The sequence below is a fragment of the Epinephelus lanceolatus genome, chromosome 20, assembly GCF_041903045.1.
Source record: "Epinephelus lanceolatus isolate andai-2023 chromosome 20, ASM4190304v1, whole genome shotgun sequence".
NCBI classification, from domain to species: domain Eukaryota; kingdom Metazoa; phylum Chordata; class Actinopteri; order Perciformes; family Serranidae; genus Epinephelus; species Epinephelus lanceolatus.
In genome coordinates, this window is record NC_135753.1 from 31,880,525 (window position 1) to 31,899,952 (window position 19,428).

The 19,428-nt window shown below is 41.0% G+C and overlaps 1 protein-coding gene across 1 annotated transcript; it reads left to right on the forward strand.

Annotated features, from left to right (window-relative positions):
* Nucleotides 1-3,109: 3,109 nt before the first annotated feature.
* cul2 (cullin 2) lies at nucleotides 3,110-18,406 on the forward strand. The gene is made up of 21 exons (XM_033638107.2): nucleotides 3,110-3,245; nucleotides 4,451-4,589; nucleotides 4,949-5,051; nucleotides 5,168-5,262; nucleotides 7,998-8,103; nucleotides 8,325-8,407; nucleotides 8,714-8,810; nucleotides 9,448-9,558; nucleotides 11,783-11,945; nucleotides 12,035-12,159; nucleotides 12,435-12,542; nucleotides 12,761-12,820; nucleotides 12,920-13,048; nucleotides 13,235-13,321; nucleotides 13,410-13,562; nucleotides 15,477-15,554; nucleotides 15,659-15,725; nucleotides 15,913-16,115; nucleotides 16,377-16,478; nucleotides 16,590-16,706; nucleotides 17,891-18,406. The coding sequence occupies exons 2-21, from the start codon at nucleotides 4,471-4,473 to the stop codon at nucleotides 18,020-18,022; spliced, it is 2,238 nt and encodes a 745-aa protein (XP_033493998.2). The 5' UTR covers nucleotides 3,110-3,245; nucleotides 4,451-4,470; the 3' UTR covers nucleotides 18,023-18,406.
* Nucleotides 18,407-19,428: the final 1,022 nt, after the last annotated feature.

Here is a 19,428-nt window from a genome sequence, read left to right on the forward strand (position 1 = left end):
ATTAACTGGCAGCATGAACTTTTCTTCTGTCTTATGCATAACTATGCATAAACCCACGCAGAGGACCAAAGCAAATATTCAAACCCTGAACCCTCTAACAATTGAGTACCATGCTGTAACTGTGTGTGACGGGACACTTCTATAACACACCCACAAGTCTGGTTAAAATGTGTTACCTGGCAGTGGGGGCATACACAGCTGTGAGCAGTTCATCATATCACGGTAGCTTTGAAAGGTGCTTGGCTGAGGTTATGGTGTTGGTGTACTGCTCATGGCCATAGAGGGCAGGTCCTGCGTCATCGCAGGCTGGAGCATGACGTGACGTCGTTGGAAAAAAGCATCTGGATGGGTAAAAATGCAGCGTAAGATATCATATATCAGGTGATTCAAGTGCACACTCTGTGAGGGGAGACACTACAGCTGAACAGGGTAAAGGTTTCAGCTAATAGACATCACTGTGAAACTTCCCAGTTGATAACTTACAGTAAGTAATTAAGACAATTATTTTTTGTAGTACAGTTTTCTGAAATTATATGTTCAAATATGCTCTGATCTGCCTTAATTTCCAGAGCCAAATCTGAACATTGGGTAAAGCAGGTTCAAAATTATTGTTTTATTTTGTTGACACATTAGAGTCAGATGTTTTTACAGAGGGAACTTTGGATATCTCTTTTTATTACTCCATAAATCAGCAAATAATGCAAACAGCCACTAAAACCAAACACATTTTTGTCATGTTTATATGTTATATGAATGAAACTCTGAGTAAAAATCTTCAGAATATAGACAAGAATAAAAATGGGAAGGTTTGGTGAATGTACGTGCTACTGAAGAAGGAGTTTTGGCCCTGAGTATGAGAAGAAAAAATAATAATTTTGAGAAAGTTGCCTTTAGATTTTTAGACAAAAACATAAGACAACATAGATGAACAGGGTAAAAATTTCAGTCAATATATATCACAATAAAACTTCACTACATTATTGTAATAATTGTCTTTCATAAAGACAAATATTTTTTATTTATTTTAGGTTCAAATATGCAAATAAGACATAATCTAAATAAATATGCATGTTTTAAATAATTTCAAAAGCAAAAACCTGAACTAAAAATAAAGAACTATATGTGTATTTCAGGCATTTTGTTTCCACTAGTTTGAAAAAAAGCTTAAACTCTTTTAGTAAAGTATGCTATAATTTTCTTCATAAAACAGTTTATTAATATGTCAGACACATCACTCTTAAAATACACACTCTAAATAATTAAATGTTGAACAAATGCAAGAGTAAAACAATATTACGTGTCAGGACATAGGACTTAAATTTTGAAATAACTACGTCACCATTGCAAACACTGCTAATAAAGTCAGTCCAGATGGGTCAAATGTGCAAAACATTAAGCAGTGTCTGTCAACCCCATATGCTGTCATGATGAAATGTCAGTTAGCTATAGTAATAGCGTAGTGTGTAGTGGTAGCCTAACATGATACACTGTGCTAGGAAATGTGCTTTTAAACATGCTTACACAGCTTTTGGCCGTGCTGCCAGTAAACCAGTGATTGAGTGCAGGACACAGGTGCATCTGGCTTATATTCCTCTCCTGCGTTTAATCAGTTCATTCCGAGAGGCGATGACTGGAGCTACTGATCACTTAGATTTCTCCTTGGGTTGACAGAGGGTTAGAGTTAGAGTTTTCATTAAGCAGTGGAAACGTAAAACAATATTAGGTATGGTAAATCAATTAAATGAGTCTCCCTTGCCACCTCTTACTCATCCTTTACTGATATCACCACAAGCCTTTATACAGTTACTAGTTAAATGGCCCAACTGTAAACCAATAACTCAAGCATGATGAGTCAACCAGTTCCCTTAGTTTGTGTGCCACTCACTTCTCTATTCCTCAGTACAGTCTTTGTCTTGAGTTACTGAGTAACGTTGGTGTGGGGGAGGTTAGTGTTGGTGTACAATCAGAAACCAGTGCTGCCTAATGAACATGAATATATGAATGCAATTTCTCAGTGAGACAAAATGGTATCATGTAGTAGGCTGGTTGGCAGGTGAATAAAAAGAGCCATTTCCTCTGAGACAGGTGGACTACAAACGTTGACCTTGGATGGCTCCCTCTGCTGGTGAAGCCAAGTAGCTAACATAATGAAGGTTTTCTCTCTTAATTATTTATAGTTTGAGTTAACTTTGACCAAATTAATAACCGTCAACAATTTGCTAACCACTTTAAATATTGCTGTTAAATGATATTATAAAATAACATCAATGGGTGACTTCGGTCAAGCTATCTAAAACTGATATTTTAGCTAGTTAGCTAGTTTCTTGTTAGCCGGAAGCTCTTTAAATACGTCATGAAGGCACAACTAGCTAACTATCAATAATTAAATAACTTGTTAATAAACAGTTAGCTTATATTTACATTAAAATATTCTTTACCTGTTGTGTGTAGGCTGGTGAGCTTGAACGGCGGTCAGAAAAACTTATAACAAACTGATAAATTGCTATAAATTGTTATGATTTAGCCTTGTCACCATGGGAACGGGCAGTTATCCATCTACTATTCTGATTGGTTGATTATCCTTCTATTCTTGCTGCTAAGTAATATAAAAAATAAAATATATTTGTATGACAATATAATATTCAACCATTTGTAATTATTTTAGGCTCCTGTGATTTTAAAATGGCACACACTACGCAGGCCATAATTTGTAAACGACTTTCATTTTTGTTGATGTTTCTCTCCTTCAACTGTCAAGTTTGTCAGTTTATGGCAGAAATATCACAGGACACACAGCAACACTGCTGCTGGTGAATTATTGTAGTTAGATACATACGAATGAGGCAAAATGTCAACCCTCTGTCATTAAAACTGAGATAAAACACATTATAACGTGCAGAATGTCAGTGGTTGTATTTTTTTCTCGATTCCCAAGAGCTTTCCGTAGTTTTAGACGATACCATTCATAAATGGGTGTTCTTATGGCTTGGGTCTGTGTGGGTTTGGTGTCATTATCATCAATATGTACAAATAAAGAATACATTTTTAAAAATCGAAAAATTCTTAAAGAGACTTCACCGTGTTTAAAACCAATAAAGCGTAACGACCAATTTACGCTTGTTCATAATACACCCCCGCGTAATTCAATGGTAGAATCCGAGGTAGGGAAGACCTGTAAGTGAGACAAATCAAGCCTGTGACAGCGGAGAAACTTGAGTTTTATAACAACTAAATACCGAACAGAGGTACGTACTATTCAAAAGTCCACGCTCGGCTTCAGTAACCTCTTTTGTTTAACAACAGCGCCATGTTTTGCCGAGCTGTCAGTACAAATGTGGGGAAACTGCAAAGAAGATGACCATTTGCTAGCGATAGCTGAGCTATCGTTAGCTTCCTGCTAGCTGACTAACGGCTAGCTTGTAGCCGAGACCTCAAAAAACTGTTGGGACTCGAGCAGGAAGAAGTAGCATGCTAGCTAGAAGCTAGCTAGCCTTTTAGCTAGCCATCCTATTTTGGGATTGGCATTCCGCTAGCTAGTAACCTTAACTTGGCTGCCTTTATCATGACTGTAAGAAGGTTGTGTTATTAGTAACGTTAACGCTCCCCTTTGAAGGACGAATATCGCAATATGTGAATTTGATAGCAAGAAGAACTGTGCATGATGATGTTGCAATGTTTTCACTGACGTGAATTCAACTGGTATGAATGACGAGAAACAACACAGGGCCTAGGTTCTCCTACTTGCAGGTGATCTGTTATTCTACTGACACAGATATAGAAGTTTACATATTATTTTATGCAGCAGTGTCGGCTGATAAGTTGTACAGCTACAACAGTGTTGATACCTGATGGTTACCCAAGTGTGTTTGCTGATAATAAATGTCGATAGTACATCCATGAACTTGAGCACAATTATTATCTAAGCTGTTGCTACCATAGAAATGTGAGCAGCTGTTGTGAAGCAGGCTTTTTATTAGATTCATTTCTGTTGATGTCCATGTTCACTTTGCCTTAGATACTGACATCTGTGTCATGTTGTTACTCATGATCAACGTTACTTTCAGTTACTTCTACTAATGAACTAAAAAGTCATTTAAAGAAATGACAACAAATCTTGTATTCATATTTTAATAACTATGTATTTAGTGTCATGAGCTTCATAAAAATGACTTGAAAATGTTTTTGATCATTATGTTTATCCTGTCACTTGCTAAAGACACCTGTGTATTTCCACAGCTACTTTAGCCTGCTTCACTACAGATGTTATCCATTCACTTAAGGCCCATTATGTCTGCTTTTAACAGTCCAAACAGCAGGATGGGAAGATGGGAGAATGGCTACATGATAACATGATAATTAAGAAACTGAATCTAAGAGTTAAGCAAGTTATGTGTTCATTTTTTAATTCCCTTGCTCACTTCTATGTTCCTGTTTTTCTTTTTTCTATCAGTCTGAAAGAGAAACTGTACAATGTCCTTAAAGCCGCGGGTGGTGGATTTCGACGAGACATGGAACAAGCTACTGACGACAATCAAGGCCGTTGTGATGCTCGACTATGTGGAGAGAGCCACGTGGAATGACCGGTTCTCGTATCCTATGCCAGCAAGCTCCATGTAGAAATTTAAATTACAGCACAAGATTTTGTGCGAAGTCTTAGAGCAGGGTTTAAAGACAGGAAGTCACATAGCTGCTCAGTACAGAAAAGCAGGTGCCAGCTTGCACAGAGCTTTGTGTATTAAACACCAAATATGGCTAATTCAGATTGTTAGATTTGTTAAATGTCAGCGTGAAATCAACTGAGCTGTTAAATTATTCGTAGGGAATTACTCACTAAAACATACATTCTCTATCTAGTATTACATACATACTATCTCTTTATAAACTGTAGTTTTACATCTATGTATGGAATCATGTTTTCCTCATCATTTCTCCTTAATTCCGACACTAGTGACATTTATGCCTTGTGTGTTGCATACCCAGAGCCTTTGGGTGAGAGATTATACACAGAGACCAAGATTTTTCTCGAGAATCATGTTCGGCAGTTGTACAAGGTAAACGCTCACAAAAGCTCTCCAATTGCTGGCAAAGAAAAACCTTTAAAGCACATTTCTTTTTTATGGCATTATGGTTATTTCCGTAACACGTCATGCTTGTGTGTGTATTTTAGAAAGTCCTGGAATCAGAAGAGAAGGTTTTAGTGATGTACCACAGATACTGGGATGAGTACAGCAAAGGAGCTGACTACATGGACTGTTTGTACAGGTAACAGTGCTGCCTTTCATGCTCTTTGTTTCTATATGACTGATGTAGTTTTTGATATCAATGAGTCACGATGCTGATTCAACAACAATTTATTTTCACAAACAAAAGACCACAGTTTAAAAAGAAAGCAAAACTGGGGTGCAAGTGTCACGTTAATTGTTTTAGTCTGAGTATATGATGAGACCACTTCCTTAAATTCACAGTGGTGTTGAAGAGGCAGGCGACTTTGTTTTGTTCTCTGTTTGAAATGTTTTGCAAGTACATTTGAAGGACACGTCTGTATTCAGCCCGCTGTTCGCTGTTGTCAATGCGGTATGTTCAAGTACACCATCCAACAAAAGTCGTGAGTGAAAGCACACGCCCGTCTCTGTCAGCCCCGGCGCTTTAAAGTCGTCTCTGCGTGTCAAGGTCCTCAGATGCCGAGTGTACTAATTCTATCATGAGCTAGCCGAAAGTTTTTGTACACTTAAAATATTACCTTGAAAAGCTGATCCACTCTGAATCAATATTCCCTTGGAGAGCTTTCAGATCTATTTTTATGCGTACTTCCCACTGGACTGTCTCCGCATACATATGCCTTTGTAATTTATTATGTCAGCACAAGAGAAAGAGACAAGAGAGAGGGCAGCTCTTGGCTTGTGTGGTGACACAGTAGTGTTCAGCTCTTAATATAGCAGAGCTTGGCTTATTATCCTCACTTATGTCTGTGAATGTACACGTGTACGTTTGCATCCTGTCAAACACAAATTATCATGTCATGGAGGTTGGACTGAGGTGCCAGCTTAATAAAAAGAAACTGTTAACACCGTCAGTCACAATTCTGCTCTTCAGGTTTCATGGTTAGTTGTGCTCAACACTAGCCATTGTGTTAGCAGTCCTTCAACACTTGAATCTGGTGTTTTATGCTTGTCAAAGCTGAACTCTTTGAGAGAAATCAGGCCCAGGGTGATTGCTGTGCCGCTGATAGAGGCAGACAGCACAGCTGTGAAAACCACACATCATTTAGAGTGGACAGAATCAGCCAGCATACATCAGCGTGATGAAAGCCATCAAAATATGTGTCAGTCTGTCTGGTCGCTGTCCTGCTGCTCGCTTCCTTTGAGAAATGTTGAAACACGGCAGACATGCATTGAGACACAATTCCAGTGTATGCATTTCAACATCAGAGTATCTGTCATATTAATCAGTGACAGCAATATGAAATGAGTCTTCCTCATATTGATGCTCTGTGTGTTTCTGTGCAATATGCAAAAGTTTCCCAATGAGATTACTTTGTCAGTCTGCTGTTTGGTGCTGGGCAGGTCGTGTGCCGTCAGATTGTCAGATCTTTTTGCCTGAAACTGCTGCCTACAGAGGGTTAATGAGACCACTGTGAGACACAGCCATACAGTAAATGTGTGGGCTGTAAAACCAAAACAATGTGCTACAATTCTCTGTAGAGCTGCAGACTTGGGTGATATGATGCTCAGTGATTTAGTGCTTTGATCAGCTGCTTTCACACAAGAAAGACAAAGTAAATTGATTCACAGTAATGACATCAAACATATTGATTGATGCAGGATTAAGACGGGATGGTTCTGTTGATATTATCTGAATCATCTTAACCTCTTGGTCTGTTATTAGGGAGATGTTTTTCATCTTTCAAACCTGTTTTTGACCAGTTAATGGGACTAATGTTGGGTATACAAACTTTAATGCCACCCATGAGTTCCACAGTTTGCCTTTAACTGTTGGGTCACCGGTCTGTGTTACTAAAATCACAAAGTTCACTGTAAGAATACTACATTCATGAACTGTAGTTGGTGTCGTGATTATTTATTTCCAGCAGTCATTGTCTGGAGGGAATAGCGCTCCCCAAAGCCACAGCCATTTATCAACCCAGGGATCCTTTAAAGTCTTAGAGAACATTGGAGTTATTCATTTAAAGATAAGGCCTTAATTCGTATTGAAACGTCTTACATCACTTTTTCAAAAGTCTTAAAAAATGGTAAGACATGGGAAGCAGGATTTTATGATTTTCCTTTTTGACATTGCATTGTAAAAGCTCTTTTTTTTCCCCCCCAAATAATTTACCACTTTGCCTCTCAAAATAACATCACACAGATCAGGACAGCAGAACCAGCAACCCTCATATTTTGTTTTCAGCCAGGATGCTCAGAGCAGAGGATCCACTGTCTGCTAGCTAGCTGTCACTATACCCGGGATGACACAAGGACGTGCAAAATGTATCAGTAATTGGCTGTGTAACTGAGATTTTGCAGCAATGGCTAAAACCGGTACGATGTCGGTTCAGATTTTTTTCCCTTCAGTTTTGGTTGTTGTAATTTTGGTCTTGTATTTTATTCTTACTGGCTTTAAAGAAAAAATGTAAAAACATCTTAAATCTAACTTGCCTTGAAAAAAACATCTTAATATACCAAGTCTCACAGTGAAATATTTTTTAGAATTGGCTGTGTCCCAGGCTCAGTAGTTGGCAAAGTATCCTGGACATTGTTTGCTTTCATTGGCTAACCTGCCTCTCAATAGCCACACAGTGAGTGAGCGACCATCAGGGTAACCAAAGACTGACCGTCTCACACGTCGCCTCCATGAGTGAATGAACTCAGCTTCAGCCGGTGGCCCCTGGCAGCAGCAGTGTTGTGGTTGTGCAACACTGTAGTTGCAGTTGTTGTTGTTGTACACACTTGATATGATTAGTATGTTAACCTCTTGACCTCCTGGCCCAATGTGTTCAGGTATCTCAACACTCAGTTCATCAAGAAGAACAAACTAACAGAAGCAGACCTACAGTACGGCTACGGGGGAGTGGACATGAACGAGCCGCTCATGGAGATCGGAGAGGTATTGACTCATTTTCTCGTACAGTAATAAAATATAATCTGCACACTGCGCCCTCAAGGGTTGTTAGGTGGAAGTAAGGAGAGCGCATGCACAGATTGTTTTAGATATTAATGGGATTCAGAGGGAAGCGAGCACCCAGGTCAAGATTTCACCTTACACCACCCTAACCCATGATCTGTTTACTCTGTTGTTACATGCTGTCTTTTCCTCTGTCATTGCAGCTAGCGCTAGATATGTGGAGGAGACTAATGATCGAGCCCCTGCAGGCTGTCCTGATCCGGATGTTGCTGAATGAAATCAAAAAGTATGTTTTTCACACAATAAGTCCACTTTTCGTTGTCTGAGATGAATATTTGCATTATCTGCAGTGCTACAGATAAGAGAGAAAGCATATTTAGTCCTGTTAATCTAATTGTACGCTCCTTTGTTTTTAATTATCAGCGTTACACTTCCTTATTTCCAGCCTTTGACATCGTTAATGTAGTCTAATTGGGCTGCAGGATTTAACCTACACTTACCAGTGCTCCCACCATGCTAATGATTCCAGTGCTCCGCTAAAAATACAATACAAACACATCAGACCTAATGCTAGCTTCCTCCTATCTTACAGTGATCGTTGTGGCGAGAACCCCAACCAGAAGGTAATCCACGGGGTCATCAACTCCTTTGTTCATGTTGAACAGTACAAGAAGAAGTTTCCACTAAAGGTGAGACAACAAATATTGACCCAGAGGATGAGAGGATTCTTTGTGTTGTGTTTTTATATCTGATTCTCAGCTAATCTGTTTTGTGTTGCACTGTTCACCCCAGTCTTGATCGGTATAGTATAGGTTGCTAAGTGCTGAAGATATTGGCTGTAGAGATGTCTGCCTTCTCTCTAATATAATGGAACCAGATGACACTCAGCTTGTGGTGCTCACAGCGCCAAAAAAAATATTTGAAAGAAAGACAGGTAGACAGAAAATAGTTCCTACATGAAGCTGCTAACAACAAGGTCTGTGGATTATCTTGAGTAACTTTGTCATGATTCCTGGAAAGAGACATTGCTGATGAGTTTTACAAATATATTTTTGGCGCTTTGAGCACCACAAGCTGAGTGACATCTAGTTTTATTTATTAGAGAGAAGGCAGGCATCTCTACGGCTGATATCTCCCACGCTCTGCAGCTCAAAACAATCTAGATTGCTAAATAACGATACAGGTGAGAGGAAAAATATGTTTTTGATTTGGGGGTGAACTGTACCTTTATTGTCCTGGTCACACCCCTGATTACTAGGGAGTGTTTTTCTTATAGTTGTGAATTATCCTTCTTATACTAAATCCTCTCTTCTTCCTGTGTTGCAGTTTTATCAGGAAATCTTCGAAGGGCCATTTCTGACAAAAACAGGAGAGTATTACAAACAGGAAGCCTCCAATCTACTGCAAGAATCCAACTGCTCACAGTATATGGAGAAGGTAAGATAGATGGGCCGATAATGAAAGTATGTGAATGCTGCGTGCGTTCAGGCTGTCATGTGAGCGTATGAGCTGCTGTAACACTGTCATAACCTCGCTGCGTTGCTTGCAGCTGGAGTTGAGTTTAGGATAAATACTGTGTATTTAGCTTGGTATGAGTGTGTGTGTGTGTGTGCACCAGCCTCTATCCATATGAGTGTACATTCACCCAGGGCCCGTGTGTGTGTTTGTGTGTGAACTGTCAGGTCATGTCTGTTTGGTGACATAAGAGTTTTAATCTTGAGTATTAGCTCTACCATTAACTCGCTAAGGCTGAGATCACAGACCCCTGGGCAACCTCAGCTGCCATGACCTCTCTCTCTGTCTGTGTGTCTGTTTTATCTGTTTCTCTCTCTGTGTATGTCTGGCTCCCTCGTTTATTAATTCTGGGAATAATCAGATTTCTCTGATAGATTTATCCCTCCAGCCTGTAAACAGGATCATCATTAAAGCCTTGCTAGGCATTAGGGCAGTATGTGATAGGACTGTGAGAGAGCAGCAGCAGATACGGTGCAGCACAGTCCCTGCGTGTTTGGACAGGGTCAGTCACAGTTGCTTATCTGACCCAGATCATAGCCGTGGAGAAGCTGCTTCTTCTCTTTCTTTTTTACTTATGTGGTGTTTGGTGTGTGTGTGTGTGTGTGTGTGTGTGTGTGCTCAGAGCAATATGTAGACATAAAATACTGACTGTCCTAACACCACAGAATAAAGTTCTGGCCAATATGTTCTATACAGTTAACAGTTACAGGGTTTGACAGGTGTCTTGCACTTAATATTTAGTAGACACAGGGTTGGAAGTTAAAGCAGATTCTAAGGAAAGGCAGTAATAAGGCAGCTGGGTTCCTGTTTCACAATGTTGTTAGGAATAGATAAAATGTAATCTATGTTTTCAGCAACCATTGGGGAGTAGGGCTGCATGATGTATTGTAGTTTTATCATCATTGTGATGTCAGCCTGTACGATAAACACATCGCAGAAAACTGCAATGTTCTCGTCACCGTTTTTTGAGTTAGTTAAATCAGAGCATCTTTAGAAAACTGCACTTAAAATACATTTATTTATTAGCCTGTCTTGTTGGTGCCTTTTGTGTTCAGTTCAGTGTTCAGTTGGTCAAATAAAATAATGTTGGAAATTATTTCTGCTAGTTTTTTAAATTCAGTGTATCTATAATCTTGCTTAATGTATTTTTTTTTCTCATATCATGCAGCCTTTTTGGGGAGTTACATCTGAAACAATACATATACAGTGAACCTTAATAAAATAAATGTTTTTAAGATTTTTGTGGTTGCTTGAGGGTTGAATGAGACCAGACCATTCTGCTAAGTGTAGTAGTGCTGCAACGATAAGTTGACTAATCGATGACTAATCGACTACTAAAACAATCTGTGACTATTTTAGTAGTCAACTAATGGGTTTGAGTCATTTTCCATAGAAAAGCACTATAAAAGTACCCAAAATACTCTTATTGCAGCTTCTTCTGGTCAAATATTGGCAGCTTGACACACTCTCCCATGACGGTGAACTAAAACCCTTTGGCGTGAGTACGAAACAAGACATTAGATGACATAATTTTGGGGTTTGGGAGAGACAGACCGACATTTTTCAACATTTTAACACATTTTGCGATAAAATGATTAGTCGACTAATCGAAGAAATAATCAACAGATTAGTCGACAGTTAAAATAGTCATTAGTTGCAGCTCTAAAGTGTAGAGGTTTTTTAATTAATTGTAAGATTTCTTTTATCGTAACAAATTTCTTGCTACGATGATAATAACTCAGCATTTTGTCAAAATTGAGTTTTTTAGATAAATAAAAGTCAGTCGAATTGCTAAAAAAAAGCAAGATGGAGTGAATATAGAGTTAGATATTTAAGAAAAATTATGTACAGTATCACTGACAGTCAGTGGGGGTATAGCAAAAACTAGTGGCTCAGTGTGTTGTGATGCAAAAATGTGATGGTAGGCTTTGTGGAGAATTGGATCAGACTCGTAAAAGAATTGTGAAGAGTTACCAAAAGAAGCAATAGCGGGATTTTTGTTTTCTCAACTTGTGTTTCACAACTTACATTGGTCACAGTCATTTTAACCAGCATATATACAGACTGTAGAAACGGCATTTAAACAAGGTATTTCTGAATTACTGACCCTTCTGCCCTTCTCTTATTCGTCTTCCTCATCCTCTAGGTTTTGGGGCGGTTGAAAGATGAAGAGATGAGATGTCGGAAGTACCTGCACCCCAGCTCCTATGCCAAAGTCATCCATGAATGCCAGCAGAGGATGGTCGCAGATCACCTGCAGTTCCTGCACGGGGAGTGTCAGAGCATTATACGGCAGGAGAAGAGAGACGGTGAGAGCATGTACAGTCTTATGTGTCCTGTTGGATCTGTTGACTCAGGCAATATACAAACTGACTTGTGGTGTTCTTGTTTTGTCCAGACATGGCCAACATGTACACTCTGTTGCGGGCCGTGGCCAACGGGTTGCCCCACATGATCCAGGAGCTGCAGGTCCATATTCACAACGAGGGCATCAGAGGCACCAGTAACCTCTCTCAGGAAAACGTTAGTACTGCAGCATTGCGTGTGTGTGTGTGTGTGTGTGTGTGTGTGTGTGTGCATACATGCCTGCACTTGTGTACAGTGTACTGGATTTTCAAGCTGCTGTCCTTTTTTGGAAAATAGCTTTGGAAGGGCTTCAGACATGCATGTCCAGCAGTGTGTTTTGTCAGGTTGTTGTACTGTTGACGCTTGAAGGCATCTTGATCAGACAGGTTTTTTGTAAGATAAAATATCACAAATACTTTTAATACTTTGTCTCTCTCTTCTGGCCTCTCTAGATGCCAACCCTGTTTGTGGAGTCAGTGCTGGAGGTTCACAGTAAATTTGTTCAGCTCATAAACACAGTTCTAAACGGAGATCAGCACTTCATGAGTGCACTCGATAAGGTAATAAACCCCCGACTGTAACAGCTGCTGCCTCATTAACATACTCATAACAGTCACTAGATGGCAAAAGTGAGGGTTTAGGCAAGTTCCTTTTCCTAGTGTACCTCCTCTAACTGCAAAACCACAGTTATAAATGTGTTTAGGTGTAATTAGATACATGTGTGGATGTTCTTCTTTTCACTATTGGACTGACTGTTTATTTGATTTCTCTTTCACAGGCTTTGACGTCTGTGGTGAACTTCAGGGAGCCTAAGTCCATCTGTAAAGCCCCTGAACTGGTGAGCACACACACACACACACATTCACACACACACGCACACACAGTATTAAACACAGTGCCTTGACCGGGTCATGTCTCTCCTGGTGTCTCTGTGCAGCTGGCGAAATACTGTGACAATCTGCTGAAAAAGTCTGCAAAGGGAATGACGGAGAACGAGGTGGAGGACAAGCTGACGAGCTTCATCACAGTGTTCAAGTACATAGACGACAAGGACATCTTTCAAAAGGTGATCAGAGTTTGTCTCATGTTGGTGATACAACAGAAACGTTTTGTGTTTTTTCCTCAAATCTCCAGACTAGGGGAGCAGTTTTGAGCCTAAAATAGTTAAAGAAGTATGAGCGTCCATTTTTAGTCTCCTCAATCGTCCCAAAATAAAAAGTTTTTCATGTCTGTTTGTTTTGTTTCCCCACAGTTTTATGCCAGAATGCTAGCAAAGAGGTTAATACATGGTTTATCATTGTCAATGGACTCAGAAGAAGCCATGATCAACAAACTAAAGGTAAATGCAGAGTTGCTGCTGGACGCTGCCACTGCCAGTCTTTAATACCCCTCTGTTCAAACACCCTCTGTCCCCTCTATTTCCACAGCAAGCTTGTGGCTACGAGTTCACGAGCAAACTCCACAGAATGTACACAGACATGAGCGTGAGCGCCGACCTCAACAACAAGTTCAACAATTTCATCAAGACGCAGGAGACGGTGGTGGACCTGGGCATCAGCTTCCAGATCTATGTATTACAGGTGAGGAGGACTCTGGCGTGGCTTGCATACCTCACTCTTGCCAACAGCCATAGGATTAAAATCTAAAGCCCTGTTTGCACGGGACCAGTATTACCAGGGGACCTCATGTGATTTAGAATTACCCTTATTATCCATGTGTTTCATGCAGCACACTCGCACAGGATAAGTGAAGTTTGTGTTTTACATGAATTTACTGGCTTTATCCGATGAATTTGATGCGCAGAGTCATTTGTGACTCAACTCTACACAACACAGAAACACGACAGCACTGCTAGAGATGATGAAAATCTTTGTCCTCCTTTTTTTATTTTTTTACTTTTTTAAATGTGGCGTAAACAAACACGTGCGCCACACAATTTGAGCTTGTTCTTTCTGCAAATAGGTCTTCATGTTGTGTAGGGAGATGAGCCTTTTGCACACAAAATGCTGTGAAACATTTCAGTCATTATTGCCAACGCAGCTGTGGGTTTCCAATCAGTGAAGCCACAGCTTGAAGATCTAATCATCCCCTTTGTTTTAATCTACACGTGCAGAAAATTCACCGGACCACTCAATAAAGTTTGCTCCAAAACTCAAAATGGTACAGAGACAATCGCCCATTTCCAAATCCAAAATTATCCACAAAAGAGGTGAAGAATAAGGTAAAAGATGTAAGAGAGAGGCGGTTAAAAAAAACTGTCTCCCCACTCTTCACTGCAATTAACTCTCTGGAATCCAAAAACTCCCTCTACTGGTGAGTGCCAAAAAAGGGGCAATTAAAGGTACAGTACAACAATAATAGGACCCTTATCTTAATAGTTACACATGTATAACTGCATTTAAACTCCTACAGCAGCCTTTTCAATTCTCTACAGGGAACGAGGCAACATAAAGCTTAAAAACGAACCCATATCACAGAGATGCCGATTCACACAGGACTAATATTATCCCATGAACTGAATTTTCACTTGAGAAATTATGGACATGGCAGATTTGCATGGGGTTAGGATCACAGAAGACCTCCACCATTACTACATATCAGGGTTTTCCCAGCCTATCTAAGACAAAGGCGGACCGTCTGGGTGATTTTGGCCACCGCCTTGATTAGAGTGTGTGTGTGTGCGTGGGGGGGCGTTCAGATGTGGCATCTCTTGCGCACACAAACCCATTACTTTCAATATAGACACGTCATGCGTGCTCACAACCCAAAGCGACACGCACACAGCTCCACGGACCTGCTTCTCCCTCCGGTGTTGTGTCAGATCCCGGTTCCCCCTCGGGCTGTGTCTCTCCTACTGTTTCCCACGGAGCTCTGCCCCATTTGAAAGGCAAAGGAAGGATGTGGAAAGACGTCGCCTCCGAGATGTAGAATGTGTATTATAGAAGAGAAACACACATTTCAGGACTGCTGACTTGTATCACCGGAACAGACACGTCCTGTGATTTTCAGCCTCCTTTCATATTTAATAGAGGGGGGACAATACTTGACAGTAATATTCTCAGCTGTCAGGATGTGCCTGCTGTAAAGGGTAAATATAATCATAGAAGGCTGAAAATCACAGGACATGTCTGTTCTGATTATACAAGTCAGCAGTGTAAAGCTCAAGCGTGTGCGGGCCTCCTTTTATATATAATATCTGAAAGTACAGCTGTCAAGATGCCCCCCGCCACAGGCCTTTGCCACCTTGGACTCAGAAAAACCCAGGGAAAACCCTGCATATTGCTAGAGGTCCCCTGGTCATACTAGTCCCATGTGAACAGGCTTTAGAATATTATGAACGTCAGTAAATAATGTGACCCCAGATGTTGTGCTTCCAATCATATCACAATATTCATCTCAGCTTTTTGAGAAGGTTTCGATTCTGCCAGCCAAAGCTGTTGTCCCCATGTTCTCAGTAAATGTTTAATGTTGTGGTAAATGCCATGTGGTTGCAGGCTGGAGCCTGGCCGCTAACGCACGTCCCCTCCTCCACATTCGCCATCCCTCAAGAACTAGAGAAGAGTGTGCAGATGGTGAGTTTACCTTCATGGAGCACGGCTGAATTGTCAGTTATTGGTTCTTACTGTTTTAAAGGAGCACGTTGCAAAATCAATTCTGTCTCCATCTCCTTTTGCAGTTTGAGTTGTTCTATAATCAGCACTTCAGTGGGAGGAAGTTGACCTGGCTGCACTATCTCTGCACAGGTAACACAAAGACACATTTTAAAGCTGAATTATGCAAGATACACTTATAAGAATGCATCAGTTTGAGCCAACATCTGCAACAAAACACATACTTATGTAATACAACCAAGGGTATTCACAAAAACAGTAATCAGTTTGTTTCAATCATATGTACGACCATTTACCTGCGTCCGCCTGTCTCAAACAGGTGAGGTGAAGATGAACTACCTGTCCAAGCCCTACGTTGCCATGGTGACCACCTACCAGATGGCTGTGCTGCTGGCCTTCAACAACAGCCAGACGGTGACCTACAAGGAGCTGCAGGACGGCACCCAGATGAACGAGAAGGAGCTACAGAAGACCATCAAGTCCCTGCTGGACGTCAAGATGCTCAACCACGACTCGCAAAAGGTCTGAGCTTTCTCGTGCGACATGGGAATCTGAAACGCATCGCACATCTGAACCAGACAAGAAACTCTCTTGCCAAAGTGCTGTCTTTTCTAATAAGTATTGATTGGGAAGTTTGTGTTTATTTGTACCAGATGCCTCGTCAAGTCTGTCTTCCATCCCTGCCCACCCATAGTGTCAATACTTTTACCATAACTTTGTTCCAGACATGTGAGAAGCAATGATGATTACTTAAACACAGCATATCTTGTGCTCTGCTCACAGGAGGAGATTGAAGCCGAGTCCACGTTTTCATTAAATATGAGTTTCACCAGTAAAAGGACAAAGTTCAAGATCACAACGTCAATGCAGAAAGACACACCACAGGTTAGACAAATGGTCTTTCTCAACGCTTTCTCAAGATCTGCAGTTGTCCTGTTGTTTGGCAGCTGTGTTGATACCTAAATCTGCCTTGTCACATACCTGTGTGGTCACCAGGAGATGGAGCAGACGAGGAGTGCCGTAGACGAGGACCGCAAAATGTATTTACAAGCTGCTATAGTGAGAATCATGAAGGCCCGCAAGGTGCTCCGACACAACGCCCTCATTCAGGAGGTAGGTTTTCATTTGACTTTATTTTGAGGGATACATTTTGTTGTTTTAAACAATTAGGTGGCCATTTTTTTGTCATTAAACAAGACAGATATTTCAAGCAAAGCAGTGTTTAATGTTTTCTATCATGTCTTTATCATCACGTGGGGGAGTATTGTTTTTAAAGCCTGCAACTGTTTCACTGTCTCACACAATAAAAATCATACAGATTCACAGAATAAACACGTGTGCATTTATATTTACATTCACCAGCCACTTTATTAGGTAAACCATGCTAGTGTCAGTTGGACCCTCTTTTGCCTTCAGACCTTCCCTAACTCTTCGTGACATAGATTCAACAAGGTGCTGGAGACATTCCTCAGAGATTTTGGTCCATATTGACATGATGACATCACACAGTTGCTGCAGATTTGTCGGCTGCACATCCATGATAAGAATCTCCCGTTCCACCACATCCCAAAGGTGCTCTATTGGATTGAGATCTGGTGACTGTGGAGGCCATTAGAGTACAGTGATCTCCTGTGTTAAAGAAACCTGTTAGAGGTGATCTACACATTGTGACATTTTGAGTTCATCAGAAGATGGGTACACTGTGGTCATAAAGGGATGGACACGCTCAGCAACAATACTCAGGTAGGCTGTGGTGTTTAAACCATGCTTAGTTGGTACTAAGGGGCCCAAAGTGTGCCAAGAAAATCTCCCCCACACCATTACACCACCACCAGCCTGAACAGCTGATACAAGGCAGGGTGGATCCATGACGCCAAATTCTGACCCTACGATGTGAATGTGGCAGCAGAAATCCAGACTCATCAGACCAGGCAACGTTTTTCCAATCTTCTATTGTCCAGTTTTGGTGAGCCTGTGTGAACTGTAGCCTCAGTTTCCTGTTGTTAGCTGACAGGAGTGGCACCTGGTGTGATCTTCTGCTGCTGTAGCCCATCTGCTTCAGGGTTGGACGTGTTGTTGGTTCACAGATGGTCTTCTGCAGACCTTGGTTGTAACCAGTGGTTATTTGACTTCCTGTTGCCTTTCTATCATCTTGAACTAGTCTGGCCATTCTCCTCTGACCTCTGGCATCAACAAGGCATTTTCACCCAGAGAAATGTGTAGACATAGTTTTAGAGACAGGAAGTGGTAGCATTTGTAACTGTTTAATGACTATTTTCAAATGTCCCCGTGTGCAGGTCATCAATCAGTCCAAAGCCAGGTTCAACCCAAGTATCAGCATGATCAAGAAGTGCATCGAGGTGCTCATCGACAAGCAGTACATCGAGCGAAGCCAGACCTCAGCAGACGAGTACAGCTATGTGGCGTAGGGAGACGAGCCGAGCCAGGGAGCACTTCAACACAAACACTCGCCTGTGTGAGCGACCAACCGGCAAACACAGGTTTAAAACGTGAAATAAGTAACAAAACAGACTCATTCATCCATTTAGGTTTTGGACTGCGGCTGTCTGCTGTGACTCTGTGCGGTGACTAAAAGCAGGACTGGTGCCTCCATCTTTGAAAATAAGAAAAGGTCATCGTGTCACGTCAGACAGCCAGCTAGCACCACCACCCACGAGACCCTCCTCCCAACCCCCACCCACCTTCTGATTTTAAGCTGTTTACAACATCACCAGTGCCACGCACCTGTGCGTCAACCGACAAGAAGAAAATGCCTATAGCTGTTGGAGAGGAAAGAGCTGATAAACATACTAGTCAACCGAATATAAAGGAAATAAAAAAAAAAGAAGCCCAGGGGAAAGAGGTAGTTGTGACATCAATGACACATTGGTGGCTACACATTAAAAAAACATGCTTTCTTTTCTCACGTTTGCAGTTGTTGTGTGTTTATTTTTCTTTCTTTGTTAAATGTTCTGAAGTTAGGAAAAAATATTGTAATAAATCTGGTATACTGACTATTGTATCTACTTTGAAATGTAAAGAAAAAATGAGGTGACAAACATGATCCTGCTGCTTGTCAAATAAATAAATAAAAACACTGAAAGGTTTTATGTAAACGTCTGTTGAGTGGATCCATATGTAAGTCATTGCTGCTTTTGTTGTCAATGAATATGTGCTCTGATACTGAAATGTTACTGCTGTGTAACAGGTACTTTTCTGACTCTGATCTGCTGCCAAAAAAGCGAGAAATACGGGCACCAAATCCAAAATGTAACAAAAGCATAAACTAATTAGCAGCAGTACCAGCCTTTAACTGTGAAGCAGCCGCAGGGAGCGATGTATCATTTGATTAAACAAATGTAAGAACGGAATTGACTTCACTGCAGCTCTGAGAAGAGGAGAAGAGAAAACACTCCCATCAGTTTGGTGGAAACTAGGAACAGGAACAAAGGAGCACATTGAAACAAACAACAATGGCCATGTTATGCATTTGTATGAGACCACTGAACACTGGAGCTCACGTCTGAGCCGCCAGTCATTTTATTGCCACATCAACACAACACAGCAATGCAGTACATTTATATCAGTTTGGAAAAAACTAGAGAACAACTGCAAGGGAACAAAAAAGTTTTGTCTTCTGCTAGTGTCCTTGTCACGGCTGGTAGCATGAGGCGGTACCTGCAGACCAATCAGGTGGCACAGATAGTCCAGCTCCTCCAGGATGGCATGGTCACAAGAAGGTTTGCTGTGTCTCACAGCACAGTCTCAAGAGCACGGAGGAGATACTGTTACACAGGGAGAGATGGACAGGGCTGTAGAGGCGCATCAACCCAGC

Excerpts from the sequence above, each read along its gene's own strand:
- cul2 (XM_033638107.2), top strand. The coding sequence starts at position 4,471 with ATGTCCTTAAAGCCGCGGGTGGTGGATTTCGACGAGACATGGAACAAG. Across the intron at positions 5,052-5,167 it reads ATGTTCGGCAGTTGTACAAG|AAAGTCCTGGAATCAGAAGA; the intron begins GTAAACGCTCAC and ends TGTGTATTTTAG. Across the intron at positions 9,559-11,782 it reads GCTCACAGTATATGGAGAAG|GTTTTGGGGCGGTTGAAAGA; the intron begins GTAAGATAGATG and ends CTCATCCTCTAG.